This window comes from Cynocephalus volans, chromosome 5 (assembly GCF_027409185.1).
Source record: "Cynocephalus volans isolate mCynVol1 chromosome 5, mCynVol1.pri, whole genome shotgun sequence".
Lineage (NCBI taxonomy): Eukaryota > Metazoa > Chordata > Mammalia > Dermoptera > Cynocephalidae > Cynocephalus > Cynocephalus volans.
In genome coordinates this window covers 148,458,561-148,481,347 of record NC_084464.1, presented here as the reverse complement: position 1 = coordinate 148,481,347, position 22,787 = coordinate 148,458,561, and the positions used below count along the sequence as shown (strand labels likewise).

Genomic DNA, 22,787 nt, shown 5'->3' with positions numbered 1-22,787 from the left:
ACAAATGTATGCAGAGAATACGGCAAGTTTTGAGCATTTGTTGTGCACATTAGTGAGGCTGATGTAACCCATTACTCCTGACCTGATTTGACATGTGTTTGTTGACTTATCACATCAGAATTTGTGTGAATGACAGCTTTTGATTTACTTTTTCTTTTTTTTTTGGTTTGTCCTCTCCACCCCTGACTTTAGGTATAGCTGACAGTTAAAAACTGTATATATTTAAGTTGTACAACTTGATGATTTGATGTATATACATTGTTAAATATTTACCACAATCAAGCTAATTAACATATCCAGCACCTGGATTAAGTGTTCTTAAAATATATATTTTGTGGTGAGAACACTTTACTCTTAAATTTCAAGTATACAATGAATTATAAAACAATAGTCACATTATTATACAGTAGGTCTTGCATAACTGAAACTTTGTACCCTGTGACCAACATCTCCTCACAGTCCTCCCCCAACCCTGGTAACCACCTCTGTTTCTAAGAATCTGACATTTTTATTTTTAGATTCCACATATGCGTAAGATCATACAGTATTTGTATTTTTGCATCTGGCTTACTTCACTTAGCATAATGTCCTACAGGTTTACTGCAAATGACAGGATTTCCTTCTTTTTCAAGGCTGAATAATATACCACTATAAGTGTGTATGTCTACCTATCTCCAATTTGCTTTATCCATTCTTCTGTTGACAGACGTTTAGGTTGTTTCCATAGTTTGGCTATTGCAATTAGTGCTGAAATGAACAGGGAGTGCTGATATCTCTTTGAGATACTGACTCCACCTCCTTCGGTTATATACCCAGAAGTGTGATTGCTGGACCATCAGGTTTTTAATTTTTTGCAGAACCTCCATACTGTTTTCCATAATGATGTACCCACTTTCTGATAACAGCCATTCTAACAGGTTTGTAAAGTGACATTGTGGTTTTGATTTATTTCCTTGACAATTAGTGAAGTTGAACATCTTCCCATATACCTGTTGGCCATCTGTATGTCTTCTTTTGAGAAGTGTCTATTCAGGCCCTTTGCTCATTTTTAAATCTTATTTGCTTTTTTTGCTATTGAGTTGCATGAGTTCCTTATACATTTTGAGTTTAAATTAACCTCTTATGAGATATTTTTTCTCTCATTCTGTAGGTTGTCTTTTCACTCTGTTGTTTCCTTTGTTGCGCAGACATTATTTTAGTTTGATGCAATCTCATTTGTCTACTTTTGCTTTTGTTGCCTAGGCTTTGGTGTAACATCCAAAAAATCACTAGCTAGACCAATGTCGGGAAGCTTCTTCCTTCTATTTTCTTTTAGAAGTTTTATGGTTTTATGTCTTATGTTTAAGTAAAGTCTTTAATTCATGAGTTGATTTTTGTAAATTGTTTGAGATAAGGGTCCAATTTCATTCTTCTGTACAGGGATTTCCAGTTTTCCCAACATCATCTACTGAAGAGACTATCTTTTCTCCACTGTCTGTTCTTGGCACCCTTGTCAAAGATAAGTTGACCATAGATGCATGAATTTATTTCTGGACTTTCTATTCTGTTCATTGGTATATATGTTTGTTTTTATGCCAACATCATACTGTTTTAATTATGGTAGTTTTGAAATCAGGGAGTGTGAGGCTTCCAGCTTTGTTTTCTTACTCAAGATTGCTTTGGCTATTGGAGGTCTTTTGTGGTTCCATATGAATTTTAAGATTTTTTTTCTATTTCTGTAAAAAAAATGCCATTGGGATTTTGATAGAGATTGCATTGAATCTGTAGATCATTTTGGGTAGTGTAGACATTTTAACAATATCTCTTCTTTCAATTCAAGAACACAAGATGTCTTTCCATTTATCTGTGTCTTTAATTTTCTTCATCAATGTTTTATAATTTTCAGCATACAAGTCTTTCACATCTTTGGTTAAATTTATTCCTAAATATGTTATTCTTTTTTTTGCTACTGTGAATGGGATTGTTTTCTTGATCTCCTTGATTTCCTTTTTGGATAGTTCACTGTGTATAGAAACATAACTGATTTTTGCATGTTGATTTTGTATTCTCTAACTTTACTAAATTCATTCAATAGTTTTAACAGTGTTTTCTTGTTGAGTCTTTAGGATTTTCTATGTATCTGCTCATGTCATCTGCAAACAGAGAATTTTACTTCCTCCTTTCCGATTTGGGTGCCTTTTATTTCTTTTTCTTGCCTAATTGCTCTTGCTAGGACTTCCTGTACTATCTTGAACAGAAGTGATGAGAATAAACATCCTTACCTTGTACCAAATCTTAGAGGGAAAGCTTTCAGTTTGCATCCACTGATTATGAGGTTACCTGTGGGGTTTTCATATATGGCCTTTATTGTGTTCCTTCTATACCTATTTAGTTGAGAGTTTCAATCATGAATGACTGTTGAACTTTAGCAAGTGCTTTTCATGCACCTATTCAGATCATGTGGTGATGGAGTTTGGATGTGCTGTCCCCTCCGAAACTCATGTGGAAATTTGGTCCCCAATGTGGCAGTATTGGAAACTGACTGAGTTATAGGGGCAGATCCCTCATGAATGGATTAATGCTCTCCCTGGGGCAAGGGGGAATAATGAGTGAGTTCTCACTCTATTAGTTCCCATGAGAGCTCGTTGCTTAAAAAGACCCTGGCACCTTTTCTCTCTCTCTTGCTTCCTCTCGCCATGTGATCTACTTGTACCAGCCGGCTGCCTGCCACTTTCCATCATGAGTAGAAGCAGCCTGAGGCCATGCCAGATGAAGCTGTACCAGAATCCTAAGCCAAATAAACCTCTTTTCCTTTATAAATTACCCACTCAGGTGTTTCTGTTATAGCAACACAAAACGGACTAAAACATGTGGTTTTTCTTTTCATTTTGTTTCTGTGTGTGTTGTATCATATTGATAGATTTGTGTATACTGAACCATCCTTGCACTCCAGGAATAAACCCCACTTGGTCAAGTGTATGATCGTTTTAGTGTTGCTAAATTAGGTTTGTTTGTATTTTATTAAGGATTTTTTGCATTTATGTTTATCAGGGTTTAACCATGGACTGTGGTTTTCTTTATTTGCAGTATCTTTGGTTTTGGTATCAGGATGATACTGGTCATACAGAATGAGTTTGGAAGTGTTCTCTTCTAATTTTTGATTAAGAGTTTAAGAAGGATTAGTATTAAATCTTCTCTGAATGTTCAGTAGAATTCACTCATTAAGCCATCTGGTCCTAGGTTTTTCTTTGGAGAGTTTTGATTACTGATTCAATCTCCTTATTTGTTATTGGTCTGTTCAGGCTTTCTATTTCTTCCTCAATCAGTTTTGATAGGTTGCATATTTCTAGAAATATATCCATTTCTTCTAGGTTATCCAGTTTGTTGGCATATAATTGTTCCTAACAGTCCCTCTCTTATGATCCTTATATTTCTGAGGCATCTGTTATAATGTGTCCTCTTTCAGTTCTGGTTTTATTTATTTGAGTCTTCTTTTTTTAATTTATCTAGCTAAGGGTTTGTCCATTTTGTTTATCTTTTCAAAAAAACCACCTCTAAGTTTTGTTGATTTTTTCCTATTGTTTTAAAATCTCTATTTTTGCTCTAATCTTTATTACTTCCTTCCTTCTGCTAACTTTGGAATTAATTTGTTGTTTTTCTTATAGTTCCTTGAGGTGTAAAGTTAGGTTGTCTGAAATCTTTCTTCTTTTTAACGTAGGCATTTATCTCTATAAACTCACCTCTTAATACTGCTTTTGCTGCATTCCATAGGTTTTGTGTACTGTATTTTCATTTTTTTCTTGTGATACTTTTAAAATTCTCTTTTGATTTCCTTCTTGACCTAATGGCCATTCAAGAGTGTATTGTTCAGTTTCTACAAATCTTCTGGTTTTCTTGGCTGTTACTGATTTCTAGTTTCATTCCACTGTGGTTGGAAAAGATACTTGAGATAACTTCAGTCTTAAATTTGTTGACTTGTTTTGTGAACTAACATCATCTAGCCTTGAGAATGTTCCATGTTCATGTGAGAAGAATGTGTATTCTTTTGCTATTGGGTGGACAGTTCTATATACGTTTGTTAGGTCTGTCTGGCCTATAGTGTTGCTCAAGTCAGCTATTTATTGATTTCCTGTTTGCATGTTCTATCTATTATTGTAAGTGGGTACTGAGGTTCTTACTATTATTGTTTTGCTGTCAATGTCTGTCTTCAGATATGTCAATATTTGCTTTATATACTCATGTGATCTGATGTTGGGTGCGTATACATTTATAATTGTTATATCTTCATTTTTAATTGGTCTTTTTTTCATTACCCAACAGCCTTCTTTGTCTCTAGAGACAGTTTTAGACTTAAAAATCTATTTTGTCTGATATAAGTACAGCCATTGATTTCTTTTGGTTACCGTTCGTATGAAATATAATTTTTCGTCCCTTCACTTTCAGTCTATGTGTGTATGTGTGTCTTTAAATCTAAAATGAGTCTCTTGTAGATGGCATATTGTTCAATCCATTCATCTACTCTATGCCTCTGGTTGGTGAGTTCAATCCATTTGCACTTTAGGTAATTATTGACAAGTGAGAAATTACTATTGGTATCTTGTTGCTTCCTGTCTATTTGGCAGCTGTTTTGCTCCTCTTTTCCTCTCTCACTGTCTTCCTTTGTTATTTGACCATTTTTTTATAGTAACTCATTTTGATTATTTTCTTTTTATTTCTTGTGGATCTATTACTGGTTTTTCCTTTGTAGTTAGCGCTAGGCTTGGATAAAGTATGTTTTAGTTATATCCTTCTATTTTAAGTCGATAACTTCAATTGCATACAAGAATACTACACCTTTACCACCACTACCCCACCACACTGTGTTCTTGTAGTCAGAGCTTGCTTCTTTTTATACTATGTACCCATTAACAAATTTTTATCTTTTATCTTCCATATTAGGGTTAAAAGTAACTTATGCACCATAATTACAGTGTTATATTAATCTGCACATGTCTACATTTACCTTCACCAGTGATATTTATGTACTTATTTCCATTTCTCTACATATTTTAATGCTTGAATCAAAACACACAGACACATTTTGACACGTCTTAGTTTGGTGTGCGTATATTCTGTGAATGTCAATGATGTACAATGATAGCAGGTAATAATTTTCGAAAAATTATTTATCTGGAATTCAGGGTATATTGATTACTTAGAATTATGTATAAATTAAATAAAACAGGAAACTCATTAAAAAAATTTCCCTAAGTTATCTTCCTTCTCATTTGCCTAAAAATTTGAAGAATACAAAATATTGCATTTGATTTTTTTTTAAAACAAAATTTGCTATTTTAGGAGTATAAAGTAATTTCTAACGTCATGCATATTACTCTTAAAAAGCTAAATACATGACATCTTTGTATTCTCCCCAATCCCAGACATGTAAATGAAAATAAATACCTTCCTAATGAATCCATTCAAGAATGCCAAAATTTGAAGGACTTTTAGAGTGAAAGGTTGCTAAAAATAATTTTCTAAAATCTTGCTTTTCAAAATGTAACAATTTTCACACTTAATGGATACACTAACCTTTGGGTTTTGGTGGCACAGGACCTACAAATCCGATATTGTCATAAAAGTTATGAATAGCGCTGGGATTAAAATGTGGTCCTGAAATATATAAAAGGTAAATATATCAATGTTTATAGCTTAAAAATAATTAATTTTGTTTTTTAAAGCAAGTATTTCTTTCTAAAAATACCACAGTATACACAGAAGAAATGCTTTCATTTATTTTGTACTTCTAATCTCAATTTATGTGTAAGATTTCAAAACATATTTCAAAGCATATTAAAAACAGAGGTAAGTAGTAAACTGCGGAAGAAGTTAAATTAATGCTGGCAGGACATTAATGGAATTTGAAGTAGACCCCTGTTCTATGTGACAAGTTAAAATAACTCAAAATTTAACAATTTAAAATATAATTTTAAATTATCAAACATGGATTTAAAGTACTCATTTATCCCCAAATAAGTGTAAAAACCTTGCACTAATAATATAATGGTTCAAGTTTTATACAAAAGGAATAAGTTCAAGGGTTGTAATTTCTAGACCAGCACTTCTTTTTCTCTCCAAAGTTAAATTATGGCACTTTTCTATGAATATTTCAAGATAAACAGCTTAATCAACATTCTGAAAGAAATAAAAAGTAATCATCTTTCAGTTTAATGGGTTCTGGAACATACTCAAAAATGTTATTAAGGAGTTCTTTTTTGTTGGCTACTTCCCTTTCCTGCTTTTTCCATTTTATATATTTCTATTATTTCCCCAGCTTCAGAATTAGGTTTAACTGAAAAAATTTCCTTTCAGTTATCTATAAAACTAAATTAAATTGTAAACATTTTTACTATAGTACAAAATTATTGCTTGTTACTAATAGCTCAAGTGTAAAAACTACCACTGCCCTAAGAATATATAAATCATATTTTTATTTTCTTCTCTATTTTATCAATTCAGATAGTGCCATTGAGATGGGGGTGCCTTTCTAACTACGTTCCTAATAGCATAATTCTCAAAAGATAAAAAGTAAAAGGTTATATGGATAAGTATATTTTAATCTTAATAAAATATTACTGTAACGGATTCTAGTAACACATAAAAGTAATACCACTGACAATGCAGCTAGACATACTAATCATTGTCTTTCCTTAACACATGACTAATGCAGATTTGAAGGATGTAAAATATATCAAGTTACTCCTCAACTAAGTATGTAATTATTTTTTGGGGGGGAAAAGAAGAAATAAAAACCCAGTAGTTTTTTAGCACTACCTGGCTCCAAAGTCAAATGTTCTGAGACAGTAAGATTAATATGGATAAGTTTGTTTTCAGTCATAGGAAAAGAGTTGGTAGATTAATACAACGAATTTCAGCTGAGTATGCACTGAACTTTACCTCGAGCTTGAAAAAGATCAATTTCTTTGGTTAAGCAGTCAATGTCAATCTGGAGTTGTCTATTACAACTTCTCAACTGCTGCATTTCTTCAAGCTGAAAAATAGTTCCATGAAAGAAAGATTTACATTGAATTTTCATTGTCATTAGTTAAGAAAGAGCTAAAGTTTGGTAGAGGAAGGTAAGGACAGAAAAGCAAATATGAATTAAGAAGCATTTGTGGAAAACTAGATCAAGCCATTACACTTATGGCAGATGACCTATTCTCATGTTCAAGCACAGAGGTCATAATCATAACATAAAGACTTACTGAAGGTATTTGGGATATGGAATTTGATCTTTTCAGGCGCCTTCGAGTTAGATTGTTTTCCATCTCATTGACCTCAGATTTTAGTTTATCCAGCTTTTTCTTCTGAATCTCAAGTTCTCTTTGAAGTCGTTCCATTCTGGCCTTCTGGTGTACCAACAGAGCTGCAATACATATTAGTAAACATGAGGACCCACCCACATTAATCAATTAACTTTTATACATACTTGGGAAAACAAAACAAACTAATATTTCTGTGACAAGAATGTGGAAAGAATCCCAAAGTTACATTAAAACAAAATATTGCGAGTTTGAACACTTAACATTTCAAAAATTTTAACTTGAAAATTGTTTTAATTATTTACACAAATGTCACTCAGTTTAATTTAAATTTTTTTCTCAGGGTTTGGATAAACATATGTTATGGCTGAAGACAGCATTTTTAGCTTATTACTTCTCTAAAGGTTATAGCTAGTCAATTAACCTACTCACTGCTATCTAATCCATGTATGACCCTCAGAAAGGGCAAAGCCTTTTACTCCAAAGTCTGACATGTTTGTTCTATGCATGAGGCATTCTAATATGAAAATTCCACAGATATTTTAGAAGAGAATGTGGAATAGGTTGAATCCATTTGATGTCTTCAACAAATGAAAAAGGTAGATCAATTTCAATCTATATAAATGTTAACATTAAATTGTTCAAATTGCTAAGCAAAAATGATAACTATTTAGAGAAATAAAACACATTTTCTTATATTTGGATTACATATTGAGAAAATATTTTCCCAAGACTTTTAAAGAAACAAAATATGCAATTATTCTTGTAGCACCAATGATGACTGCTTGGGAAACCTTATTAAGTTATAAATATTGGTATATGTTCTCACAATCCATCCCTGGACAATGTGAACCTCATCTTTTAGGATACTGAATTGGAAGTGAAGATACCTGAATCTACTTTTGTAACACAGCTTGAGATGATTCTACCTTGAGAAAACTGACAGATTTAAAAAAATACCTTAAACAACCTCTACAAATAAAAAAGTCATTGAAAAGAAAAAGTCAAGTTGATTAAACAAGTACATTAGACATAGTCAAAGACAGTGAGTGACCTGTAAGATAGAACTAAGAATACTACTCAGAATGCACAGAGATAAAGTGATAGAAAACATAAAAGAGGGGTTGAAAGGTCTCACAAACATCTAAAAAAGGAATTCCAAAGGAGACAACAGAGAGAATGGAAAAGAGGCAAAATTTAGAGATACACATTGAAAATGTTCTAAAATTGAATAAAAGTAGTAATAAATTCTACAAGATAATGGAATAATTTGCTCACCTAAGTAAATTATCAAAGAGTATATATGAATTTTCAGACAATGTTTAGGGAATTTATCAACCATAGATAGCCACTGCAATAACTACTAAAGATATTTTTGATAAGATAGAAATTAAATAAAAAGGATGGAGTAAGATGAATAAATCTAAAAATGAAGTTCTGATTATGTAAAACAAAGGAAAAAGACCATGGTGGGGGTGGAGAAGTGGCAGAGATTGTCTAAAAAAAAAAAAAAAAAAAAAAAAGTGAAACTAAAATATTAGAAAAGAATAACAAGAAATGGGAAGTGCTAAGATCAGAAGTGAAGTTTCTAAGGTCTTAAAAGTGCTTAGGAAGAATACGCTCAAGTGCTGCTAAGCGAGATATGTATGTTTAATATTCAGGGATCACTACAGAAGGATGCAAAATAGAATGTACAGTTTCTAAATTACAAGATGGAACAACAAGAAAAATGAAGAAAACTTGATTAAACCTAGATGGAAGGGAAAGAGGAAATGAAAAATACTGAAAAACAATTCATTCATCCATTCTTTTATTAAGTTGAGAGCCTACTATGTGTCAGGTGCTGTTGTACGCACTTGGAAATCAATGAACAAAATAGGCAAAAATCCTTACCCATATAAAGCTTACATCACAATGGTAGGAAAGATTGGGGTGGGGAAGGAGGGCAAGAACAAGACTAAACAAGGGGTCTGCAAACTATGGCCCATGGGCCAGATCTGGCCCACTGCCTGTTTTGTGAATAAAGTTTTACTGAAATACAGCCTTGCTCATTTGTTTATTTGTTGTCTATGAATGTTTTCATGTTATACCAGCAGAGATGAATAGTTGCAACAGAAACTACATGGCTTGCAAAATCCTAAATGATTTACTATCTGGCCCTTTACCAGATCATGTAGAGCCTTGTTGATCATATTAAGGACTCTGAATAAAATGGGGACCCATCACAGCACAGAAAGGCTTAAAGTAAAAGGACTGAAGTAAAATAAGTATCTTATACTTCAGGCACCACTCTAAAAGGTGTAAAGTAAGAGCAGCCAATAGCTGGTGGTATATGAAGACTGTGGTGCACTGAAGGCAACAACAAAATCCAAACCTGGCTCCACTCCTGACTAAATTGACTCAAACCCTCACAATAATAACCTGACAGCAAAAGAGGTGTACCTATTTCTGGGTGTAAATACTGTTTACTTCAGTCTCTTCTACTATTTTATACACAAAGTTTGGCACTCAATAAAAAATTATGAGACATACAAAAAAGCTAGAGAAAACCCCAACTAATCATCAGAGATAAAGCAACCAATAAAACCATACTCAAAGATGACCCAGACACTGGAACTACCAGAAATATAAAAATAACTATGATCAATATGTTAAAGGATCTAGTTTAAAAGGTGGACAATATGCAGGAACTGATGGATAACTTGCAAAATGAGGTGGAAATTATAAAGAGGTGAAATGCTAGAAATGAAAACAATATAGTATCAGAGATAAAGAATTCCTCTGACAGGCTTATCAGTGCACTAGACTCAGCAAATCAGTGAACCTGAAGATAGAAATTAACCCAAACTGAACACAAAGGAAAAAAAACTAAGAATTCAAGAGTTGTGGGACAGTATCATACAGTATATTTGTAACTGGTGAAGAAAAAACAAGGCAGAAGAAATATTTGAGGAGATAATGGCCAAAATTTTTCCAAAATTAATGGAAGAAAACAGATCTAAGAAACCCAGAGATCCCAAAATAGTATTAAAACAAAACAAAATACCTACACACATCATAATCAAACTGCTAACAGCCAAAAATAGAGAAAAAATCTTGAAGGCAGCCAGAGAAATTTTAATGTCGATATATCAGACAAATATAAAACTGAAATAAAGCCAGTAAATTCATTCCAGAAATTTTTATTTCAGAAACAAATTGACTTTAGGGCAAAATATGTTATGAGATAAAGGAGTTCTTTAATGATAAAAGGGAAAAAATGCAGTATACAACTCTTTCTATATGGAAAATCATAAAAGAATGTTCTAATATTTTTTCCAACTAATGCATCATAGAGCATACATTCTAGGACAGGAGTTAAGCATTCTCTCAGTCACAGACAGCTCTACCAGTAATCCACAGTCTGACATTTCTTAATGTTTCTATCAAAATAGCAAAGTAAACCACAGAGTTGAGAGCTATACAGAAGGCCAATACTAGTAAGAGGTAGCCTTTAACATCAGGCAGAAATCTGATTTGAAGAAGACTTAGTAGAGTTAAAGGACCCAGAATTGCTGAAGGTATGATTGTGGGATGTTTTTCAAGTTAAGGAGTAAATTCCTCGGAATGGTTTTGAAGTAGATAAAATATTACATCCTTGAAAATTCACAAAGAAAGAAGTTTTTGCAATGGCTGAAGATGTGGTTGCCTTTGGGAGCAAAGGCAAGGTACTTCGTATGATGAGACAAGCTCTGAGGTAAAATACTGCAAATATACTGTCCCACAATATATTTAGGAGGCTTTTTTTTTTTTCAGTTTAAGTACAATTTTAGAGTAGAGTTATAATGACTATATTAGACTGACGACTAAGGATCCCTTAGGTATGAGTGCCCATTATAAACAAATTCAAATATTCTGAATATAGTAGGAAAGAGATAGCTCTATTTCTCAGGTGGAACATACTGAGGACGTGACAATGAGGAATTGGTCCAGGACGTTAAACAGCTAAACAGGAGGAGTTCTAGAAAGTGATGATGGAGAAACTAGTGAGGATCAGAAGAGAACTTCCCAGGGCTGAAGGGAGACGCTAGCCTTTGAACTGGAAGGGTCCACTGAATGTGGCACAAGGACGATTAAAAAAAAAAAAAGACCTACACTTAGACACACCATTGTAAAATTTCAGACTACTAAAGACAAAAGAAAGATTCTAAATATTTCCAGAAGAGAAAAATAAGTCACATACAAAGGCACAAGAATCACTTTGACATCAGATCTCCTCAGTGACAAGGGACTCTCAGTGATACGGTCTGTGGAAAAATGATTTTCAACCAAGGATTCTATACCCAGCTAAAAATACAAAGGCATTTTCAGACATTTAAGGACTTAGAGAATTCATCTCCCAAGTCATTTATCAGAAAGATAAGGAAATGAAGCTGAAGGCATAAACCAAGAAGGAAAATAATATAAGATAGAAGAAAGAGTGACTCCAATTTATAAGCGCAATCAAAGAAATCCCTAGATAATGGCTGTGCAGTAAACCTAGCAAACAACCAGTCAATATTGTAACAGGGAAGAGAGGTCCCTTAGAAAAGAATAGATGGTATCTTGGAGATGTTTAAAGGATATGATAAAGGCAGAGGAAATAAAAAAAAAATTAAATTACAAGAAAAACAGAAAGTTATACAAAAGAACTATAATACGGATAAACTACTTGGCCCTGTAGTAGACATAAGTCTGACTATTATCTATATGCCATTTACTAAGTTTTAGCTCTTGCAATCAACCTATAGATGAAGCACAATATATAACTGCTATGATCTGAATGCTTGTGTTTCCCCAAAATTCACATGTTGAAACATAATCTCTTAATACCATTGTGGTGGTATTAAGAGGTGGGGCCTTTGGGAAGTCATTAGTGAATGAGACTAGTGCCCTTATTAAAGAGGCCTGAGGGAGCTTGTTCTTCCCTTCCCCTATATGAAGACACATAGAAGATACCATCTATGAGGGATGGGCCCTCACCAGACACCTTATCTGCTGGTGCCTTGATCTTGAGCTTCCCAGCCTCCAGAACTGTGAACAATAAATTTCTGTTGTTTATAAATTACCAAGTCTAAGGTAGTTTTTTATAGCTGCTACAACAGACTAAGACAGAAATTATGAACAAAACATAAATGATATTTATGATAAATATATATTATGTAAATAAAAATAAAGACGACAAGTTGGGAAGAGAGGTTAAGAGGAAGGAAGAGGTGCTGGTGGTCTGTTTGTTATCAGTGAATGCCTTACTTATCATAGCAAGAAGTTAGCGGAAAAAAGTTTAAAGCTGATAAATAAAAAACGAAGTATAAATGTATTTTAAAAGCTTTACTGAAGCTTTATATATATATATGTATAATAATGTTTTATAATACATTTTATATGTAATTAGAGAAACAATATTACATACTGAACATACACAGATATATGTATAGAGATGTGTATACCTGGATAAAATTAAAATATCTAATTATATACAAGTAGTTAAACCATAATAATCAGGCATGGGGTAAAGACTGTGCTGCAGTTTCATTTGTGATATGTGCATTGTAACAATATTTTAGTTATTCAGCCAAAAATACATTAATTAAGTTTTCACAATTCTGGAATTCAAGATAATCTGAAAGTAATGAAGCTTAACTTTTATGAGTGAAGTTTGAAGGACAGAAACAAAGTTAAGCAAACAAAATAATTCAAGAGTTTACATATTATTACTTTGTATTTGTAAGTCATCATCACACTAAAGGAGAATCTTTTTTTTTTGTTAAACTAGTTCATTTCATTTTGCACTTGGAAAAATTCAGCATTTTAGATTTCTCATTATCAAGTACATCTCTCAGTTAAACCTAAAGCTCCTTGAGGGTAAAAACTTAATTCAGTTTTGTATACTTAGTATCTAGTCTCACACACTGAAAATTGTAGGCACTAGATAAAAATCTACTAAATGTAAAATAATGTCAACAATCTGACTTTTAATGGATAGCAGAATAAAATGCTAGTTTTAAGTCCAATAAATAAACATGCTGATAAAACAAATACTTGAGATTTTAAAAGTCTCCTTAAATGTTTAGCTTTAATGTTTTTCACTTAGCAAGATTTGATACATTACGAAATATGGCAAGACTTTTAGGTTGCTAACACTGTAGATAGGTGGCTTTTTCGCATGCTAGTTCTACCAAGGAACTAGGGTAAGTGGTATATTTAACATCTCAATTATATATTGATTTTAGTTTTCGAAACTAACCTATCTTGTCCTCCTAAATAGATGGAAAAAGGGGAAGAATTATAGGTAGAGAAAAAAATTTAGCACCTTTTAAATCCTTTTTGTCAAAATTAAATTTTAATGGATAAAGGTAATTTAAGCATGCAACTCCCTCTAGTGGTTATTAAAATAACTGAGTACTGGTGAATTCAAGTACCAGGGCTCTTATACCACTCCTACAGGCATTCTAAATGTTTTACACAGAAAGCTTAGTCTTTCCCCAATTGCTGTTAGCTTCTGATGGATAATGTATACAATTTTTAGTTACCCGATTTTATCTGAAATTAGAAAAACACACTTGAAGTTCCCGATGGTGTTCTTTAATAATTTTTGGCATTTTATAGTGTAAATGTCTAATTTCTCCCCAGAAGTTTAAAAACAAAAATGCAAATAGGAGAATTTGCTTATTAAAAAAACCCTACGCCAGTGGAAAATGTACCAGGTATTTATGGATACAAATATTCTAGGCTTATTTGAAAGAAAAGAAAGAAGAGAAATTTTGTCACTGAAAAACATAATAGGTACTTATGTCTACTGTCTTTTTAATTTTTGTCTGTCATGATGATTTTATTTATTTATTTATTTATTTATTTTTTAAAAGATGACCGGTAAGGGGATCTTAACCCTTGACTTGGTGTTGTCAGCATCACGCTCACCCAGTGAGCAACCGGCCATCCCTATATGGGATCCAAACCCGTGGCCTTGGTGTTAATCAGCACCACACTCTCCCGAGTGAGCCACGGGCCGGCCCCCTGTCATGATGATTTTATATGCCTAAGTAAGGTCCATGCCTAAGTCATGCCCAAGTCATTGTACCTAAGAAAGTACAATGTCAGCTTCTAAAATTAATCAAGATTTTTCTAGGTTGACAGCAGATATCTTAACAGTTTTATACACCACTGTATTACTACAGCAAAGTATTACACTGGTGGCTGAGTCACAAGAAGATTCAAAGATGGCAATTAATCTTTAAAATAAAACATCTCGTTTTCATCTATTTTGTCATTTTCAAGGGCAGTTTGGAATCAGATCTTGCAACAGTGCTGTAACCGGGCCCATAATTTGGACAATGGATGTAACAACAAAACTTAAGGAATGATGCTTAATCCCTGCAGTTATTTTTAAGACATTTTAACTTATTTACACATTAGTATTATTAAGAGATGAGTGTTAGTAATTTTAGCAGAATTGTTGGGGCCTCCTGCTAGACAATAATTTGTTGACATTTATCCATAATTAAGATTCTGCATGCAATCTTACAGCATTAAGATGTAGACATTGTCTAAAGCTTTCATTTTAGAGAGAAAGAAAACTGGGGCCTAGAGACACCAAAAGAGCCTCAAAGAAATACAATTGGATGAACCATTACAGGAACTAGGGATGTTTATAGTTTAGAAATATCTATTCTTTAAAAGGGGATACGGTAGCTATTTTAAAGTTTTTGAAAGGATGTCATATGAGACCAACTAAATAGAGTTTTACGAGGTATCACTATAAATACAGAGAAGACACAGCATAAGATTTCTATTCGTTTTTCAAAATCTTAGAATGGGGAAAGTTTTCCTAAACAAGACACAAACAAAGCGCAGAAGCCATAAGGAAAAAACACTGATAAGTACGAATACATAAAACATTCATAAAACAAAAAAATTTTATTGGCCATGTAGAAAGTAATAAATTAGAAAAACAGATTAGGCACCCTACAGAGACAGGAAAGTTTACAAAATAAGAAATACAAACAGCTTAAAAAACATGAAAAATTGCTCAACCTCACTCATATTTAAAGACGCAAATTTTATTTAAGCTCCTAAAAAAAATAAGGACACAAATTTTAAATAACCCAAACAATAATACATTTTTATCAAGCAGACTGACAAAGATGTATTTTTTTTTTCAACCACCTACATACACGATGGGTGTGGGAGTGAAGGAGGAAAGAACAGTCTGATCCCCATTTATAATTATGGAAGTATAAACTTGTACGATTCTTTTACAGAGAGCCTCAAAATTGAAATCGGCAACACTTACTGTGGCAGTCAGTGTCCTTCACCAGATATTTTGGACTCTGTCTCCCAGGTATGTGGTAGGATCGCACCTCCACATTCCCTCTGAATTAGGTGTGGCGACGTGACTGTTTTAGCTAAATAGTAACACGTGTTGAGGCAGAGTCTTAAGGAGCCACTGCTGATCTGCTATATTTCCTTTGTCATGAAACCAAAGAGATGGGGCTTCCCTTAACCTGGGTCCTTGGGTGAGGATGATGCAGAACAGAGCCCACCAGCTAATGTATAATGGACACGTAGTGTGAGCTAGAAATAAACCTTTGCTGTTTTTAGGACAAGGTTTGTTACTGCAGCATAACCAAGCCTAAATGATACATCTATCAAAATTAAAAATACACATATCCTTGGACACAGTAGTTTTACTCCTAATAATCTCTTCTGCCGACACACTTGGACACAGGTACAAATATTTATACACAAAGATTTCTACTGTAGCACTGCTTATAAAAGCAAGATAAGCAACTACCTTATGGTTCATCAAGAAGGACTAGTTAGATATTATGGTACAAAATATTATGCAGCCATTTCTTAAAATAAGCAGATCTGGCAATGCTAACATGAAATTCTCTCAAAGAGATAAAGACAAAAAATAAAGATCAAAAGCAAAACACTAGGTTTCATTTGCATAAAAAGAGGTATATTTTATGCTTGATATACAATCTCAATTTTTAAAGGAATACAAAATGAACTGAGAATAGCTATTGGTTCTCCCTGGTAAGTGGAACTTAGAATTAAAAATCTTCTGTTTGCATTTTTAAAAAAAATAAAGTAGAAAAATATTTTAATGTAATCTCTATCAGAATTTCAGCTAACGTTAAAAACTTACTACAAAGCAGTGGTAATTAAGACAGTGTGGTACTGGCATAAGGAACATACAGATCAATGGAAAAGAACTGAGAGCCCAGAAATAAACCCATGTGTTTACAATCAACTGACTTTCTGCAAAGGTGCCATGATCACTGAATGGGGAAAGAAAAGTCTTCACGAAGTGGTGCTGGGACACCTAGCTAGCTACACCCAAAAGAATAAAGTTGGACCCTTACCTCATGACATTATACAGAAATTAACTCAAAATGGGTGAAAGACCAAGATATAAGAGCTATAACTCTTATGAGAGAACATATGGATAAATCTTCATGACTTTTGTATTTGGAATTGATTCCTAGATAAGACACCAAAAGTATCAGCAACAACAAAAAAAACCAGACAAATTGGACGTCAGCAAAATCTAAAACTTTTGTGCTTAAAGGATACCATCAAGAAAGTGAAAATAGCAGCTGGCTGGTTAGCTCAGTTGGTTAGAGCATGGTGCTGATAACACCAAGGTCCAGGGTTCAATACCTGTGCTGGCCAGCTGCAAAAAACAAGAAAAGTGAAAAGGTAACTCACAGAATGGGAGAAAATAATTGCAGATCACATAAAGAACTTATTTTCTAGAATATACAAAAAACTCATACAACTCAATAATAAAAAGACAAGTAACCCAATTAAAAAATAGGCAAAGAATATGAATAAGCATTTCTTCAAAAAAAAAAAAAAAAAATACCAACAGCCAATAAGCATGTGAAATGACGCTCAACACCATGAGCCATTAGGGAAATAAAATCAAAACCACAATGAAATACTTCACAGACACCAGGATGGCAAGAATCACAAAGTCATATAATAGCAAGTACTGGTGACGATGTGGAAAAATCAAAACCCTCATACACTGCTGGAAGGAATGCAAAACGGTGCAGTCACTCTGGAAAACAGGTTGGCAGTTCCTCAATGATTAAACGCACAATTACCATATGATCCAGTTATTCTTCTCCTACATATACCCAGAAGAGAATTAAGACACATGCTCACACAAAAACTTGTACATGAATATTTATAGTAGCATTACTCATAATAGCCAAAAGGTGGAAAAAACCAAAATGTCCATCAACTGATGAATGAATAAACAAAATGCAATATATCCAAGCAATGGCATATCATTCAGCCATAAAAAAGAATAAAGTACTAATATTTGCTACAACATGGATGAACCTTTAAGTGAAAAAAGTGCTAAGTGAGAAGAGCCAGTCACAAAAGACCATATAGTATATAATTTCATTTACATAAAGTGTTCAGAATATGTAAATCTATAGATAGAAAGTAGATTAGCAGTTGCCTAGTGCTGAGGGTAGGGGTAATGGGATAGGGAGGTGACAGCTCACAGTATATGAGGTTTCCTTTTGAGGTGATAGAAGTGTTCTACTATTAGCTATGGTGACGGCTGCACTTATCAGTGAATATATTAAAAATCATTGACTTGTACACTGCAAATTAGTGAGTTGTATGGTATGTTAACTATATCTCAATAAAGCTGTTAAAGTAACGACTAAACATTTTAAAAAAATAATGAAATAGATTTGTAGATGTTGAAATGTAAAGATCATAAGATATATTAGGCAAAAAACATGTATTGTATAGTTCCATATTTAGTATATGTCTACATCAGACATATTGTAGAGTATGCATATATTATACAATCCCACATGAAAGTACTTCAAAAAGTTTGTGGAAAAATAGAATTAAAAGAATATGCATGTTTTCACAAACTTTTTGAAGATCCCTTGAATATGTCCTTACATATATCCGTATGCATGTTTCCACAAAAAAAGTTGTGTGTGTGTGTGACTATAAAGGGAAGGAGTATAAAGAACTGCTATTGAGGCCGGCCCGTGGCTCACTCGGTAGAGTGCGGTGCTGATAACACCAAGGCCACGGGTTCGGATCCTATATAGGGATGGCCGGTTTGCTCACTGGCTGAGCATGGTGCTGACAACACCAAGCCAAGGGTTGAGATCCCCTTACCGGTCATCTTTAAAAAAAAAAAAAAAAAAAAAGAACTGCTATTGGAGATTACCTCTGATAGTTAAATGGTGGAAGGGCTGGTGGGAAGGGACAAGGGTTGAAAGAAGACACATTTTTATTGTATCTTCTTTTTTTCGTAAAGATGTCTTTTACCATGTGCATATGTTACTTTCATTATACCTTTTAAAGATATCAGTGTAATATAAGAAATAACTTGCTAGTAGGTAGGGCTCCTCAAGAATGAAATGGGCTACCTTAGGAGGCAGCTTGTTTCTCATCGGTATTCAGTCCTGTAGGACTGACTGCTAGATGGGTAAGTGGACTAGGTAATCTTTGATGTAGAATTCTGGATGACTTTTAAAGTTTCTTCCAACTAGGTGAGCTACCTTAAATTAAAAAGGTAGTTAGTTTGAAGACTGTAAAGAACCTACAGAGGTGGGACTGATTCAAGAAAAAAAAATTCTGTAAGTGGTATGATGTTAATTAATTTTAATTATTGAGTTAATTAGTTAATAATCTGATTTCAATGCCAACATAGAACAATGTTCTGGAAGGCATTTCCAATCAACAGATACATAAAGTTAGAGTGCAAATTTAAGAATCTGAACTAATTTAAATTATATTTCCTTTGAAAACAATACCTAGCCCATTGAACACGTATCACTATTAGCATTTTCATTAAATCTCGTTAAGTAGAAAAGTGCTGTGATTTGGAGAGAAGTACTGGTGAAAAACGACAAAGAATGAGAAACAAAGTCCAAGAAGCTAATTTTCAACTCAATTTTTTTTACCTGTACTTCTATTTTAGGTTCAAAGTCAAGGCTACTGGTTAATAGTAAACAGGACCATAAATATAACTGGGAGGAAAAAGGTATTAAAAGTATCTTCAAGAATATTTAAGATTTTATATATGTAATTTATTTTTTTAAACAATGCAAATACTTTATTAGCTAAGTAAATATCATAGACGGATTTCTGCAGAAATAAGAGAGAATGAGAAATCATTTTTGGTAGCAGTGTATGAGTCCCTGGCTACTGCAACAAAATGTAGAAAGCAGGCCTCCCCCTCCCCCACACACCACGAAAACTGATTTGAATGAGTACAGCATTTTGTTCTCCATACCTATAAAGGTTGTCAGTGTTACAAAAGGCATACCTCTATACAGTGAGTGATAAAAGTACTTTTTGATACTTTTCAGAAGTTAGGTAGAGTCAGGTGGTATCATGCAAGGGGGAAAAATGGAGCTATCTGACCAGCGACATTACTACTGATAAGAAATTTTCATTTCTATATTTGTTCTTCTTAACAGGTAAGAATTTTCTTATCTGTAAACTTTAAACTGAAAGTTTTCTCCAACCTTTGTTTTTTCTATTTGGCACTCATTATTGTCTCTAAATTCCTGTAGTACTTTGACTCAAGTTTATTTTCTTTTAAGGGTGGTAGTTGTGGTGGGGGTGGAGGTGTTCGACTTAGTGCAGATATGAGCAGGGTCTTGGTAGAAGTTTCATTAATTTACTTCTTTTTCTTCTGATGACTCTACTGCAGAGGGCATATCATACAATACATCTTTTATAAACACAAATTTTCACTTTTGAACATTTTTATTATAGTGTTTTTATTATAGTATTCTTTTATAGACTAAAAGAAATAGCACGTTTTGGTTACCAAATGAATGAATGTTACCTTCTCAATTTGGGAAAAATATTTTCCTATGATTTCAGTACCTGTTTAAACTTAGTTTTCTACTCTGAAACAGTATGTTCCAGCTTTAGAAAGATCAGTTTCACTGCAGGAGGCAGAAATATTCCTCCTCTCTTTCTTAACCACACTACTCAAATTAATTTGAGTTCAGAAAAGATTCTTGTTTAAAGGTCAGTATTACTCAGGTTGCCCCACTTGGTAGAGAGTGCTATGTAAACTATAAAGCATCACATATGTGTAGGGTAAAAGCATACAAGGTGCATTTTTTCAGAAAAGAACAATCCTTTGATCTGTCTTGAAACTAAGTCGATGATTCTATCACTGGATGATACGTAAACTGGGTCAGTAACTGTACCGTAGTAAATAGACAAAAGATGACAGGTTGCAGAACAGCATCCACCCCAATACAGTGTGCAAACACACTGATAACGGAAGGATACAGTCATACAAATGTTATGAAATTATGTATGTAGGTACGTTTAAAGAAAGTGATGAAGGTTGTTATAGCTGTCTGAAGGCTGTTAGTGAAGAGAAACAACTTGAGTAGAAGATTCTGGGGAAATCTGCTTTTTTGGTAGGCTTTGAGCTCTCAAAAGAGAGCCTTCACTCAGGAATTTTTTTTTTTTTTACTTTCAGGTGCTTTCCAAAGATGCTCTCTATACCTATCCAGAGTATTATTTTATTGTTTCAAATTATCTATAACTGTATCTTTTTATTGTGATGTCCTTTCCTACAGTTGCCAATGGAGACATTAAGTCCTGTTTTTGTTTTTTATTGAATGATCTTTTAGCGCCATGCTTCTCAAATTGAGGTACATGAAGCTACAAGATACACCTTAAGCGTCTTCCTGGAAAGTTTACCTTGAAAATCTGGGAAGAAAGACATTATAGTGTAATGGTTAAGAGTGTGGGTTCTGTTGTCAACTTCCTAGTTAGAATTTTGTCTCTGCCACTTGTCCTTTGATAAGTTACTTAACCTGTATTCCTAAGTGTTTTAATCTGAAAACAGGAATGATATTAGTGCCTACACTATAGTTGGGTGCGGGAAATAAATGAGCATTCAGAACAGTGCCTAACACATAGTGAGCTTTCAGCATATATTAGTTATTACGTATCTTATTATTAGATTAGTCACTTTTCCCCTTCAGACAAATAGAAGCAGGGATGGAGAGAGAGGAAATACTGAGAGATGGAGGGTGGATTTAGACAAGGAGACCTGGGATGCCCTCATTGAAAGGTGATCTGGTAAAGAAGAGAAGCATGTGAGGGAGCTAACTGTGGACTTTTGGGAGAAGAGAATTCATACGATGGGCATAGCGAGTATAAAGGCCAAGGCCCTATGTTTAAGGAACAGTAAGAAGGCCAGTAGTGCTAGAACAGAGGGAGCAAGGTGGTGAGGGGCAGCAGATCATGTAAGGCTTCGTAGCTTTTACTCTGAATGAAATAGACAGCCATTATGTACAGAGGAGTGATATGATCTGACCATGTTTTTAACAGTATCTCTCTGGCTGGTGAGTTGAAAGAAGACTACAATGAGGCAAGGGTGAGAGCAGGTAGGCTTCTGCAATAATCCATTTGAGTGGCTCAGAACAGAGTAGTGAAAATGGGGGTGGTAAGAAATGGCAGAATTTTCACATACTTTGAATATTAAGAGTTGACAGGGTTTGTAGTCAAATTAGACATGAAATGTTGAAAGAAAGGAGTCAAGGATGTCCCAAGGTTTCTGGTTTGAACCCTACAAAAGTTAAACTGCCAGTAACTGAGATGAGAAGACTAACCACAGGAAGAATAAGTTGGGGGGACATCAGGAGCTGTTTTAGACTCAGTAAATTTGAGATGCCTATTAAACATTCCATGGAGACGTTAAGTAGGTAGTCAAAGAAATTGATTTAAAATTTAGGGAAGTCCAGGTTAGAGTTATAAATTCTGGAGTCACGGTCATTAGCATATAATGTCATTTAAAGTCAAGAGGCTGAATAAAACCATCTAAGGAATAAGTATAGACAGAAAAGAGAAGAGGTTCAAAAACGGAGCTGTGAAACTTTGGTCTCACTGGGAACAAAGAGGTGGAAGAACAAAGAGGTGAAAGGTCAGAGATGAGGGAGAACAAACAAGAAATAAAAGAAGTGAGACTCCTAGTGCAGTATCCTAGAAGGCAAATGAACAAAGTGATTCACAGAGAAGAGGGTGATCCATTGTGTCAAATGCTGCTGATCTATACACCAAGGAAGATAAGGGCTGAAAGATGTTCATAGGATGTAGTGACAATCCTGTCATGGATGACCTTAATAAGAGCAGTTCTGGTTGACTGTAGTGGGAAAAATCCTGACTGAAGTAGATTCAAGAGAGAAGAGGAGGAGAGAAATTGGAGATACCAAGTCCAAGCAACATTTTATTTTTGAACTCCAGTTAAACAGAAATATCTTTGTTAATATAATTTATAATATTCAGTTAAATGTGAATGTCTACTTAAACATTTCCCTTATCAAATTATCTTCATAAAAAATTTGCTCTCCACTTAAGAATCATCAACTATTCAAACACAGGAAACTGCTATTTTGACAGAAGGAGAGGAAAAGAAGAAAGAAGACTTTGGGGGAAGAAGAGGAATTAAATAGC

General features: G+C 33.9%; 1 protein-coding gene across 3 annotated transcripts in view; it reads right to left on the bottom strand.

Moving 5' to 3' along the window:
• TAB2 (TGF-beta activated kinase 1 (MAP3K7) binding protein 2) overlaps positions 1-22,787 on the bottom strand; it is an 82,752-nt gene that overhangs the window by 5,429 nt on the left and 54,536 nt on the right. For all 3 annotated transcript variants that reach the window (XM_063097639.1, XM_063097640.1, XM_063097641.1), the window contains 3 exons: positions 7,224-7,384; positions 6,916-7,009; positions 5,551-5,631 (listed from right to left, as the gene is read on the bottom strand). In XM_063097639.1, coding sequence (XP_062953709.1) covers positions 5,551-5,631; positions 6,916-7,009; positions 7,224-7,384 — 336 coding nt within the window. The remainder of the gene's footprint in view (positions 1-5,550; positions 5,632-6,915; positions 7,010-7,223; positions 7,385-22,787) is intronic.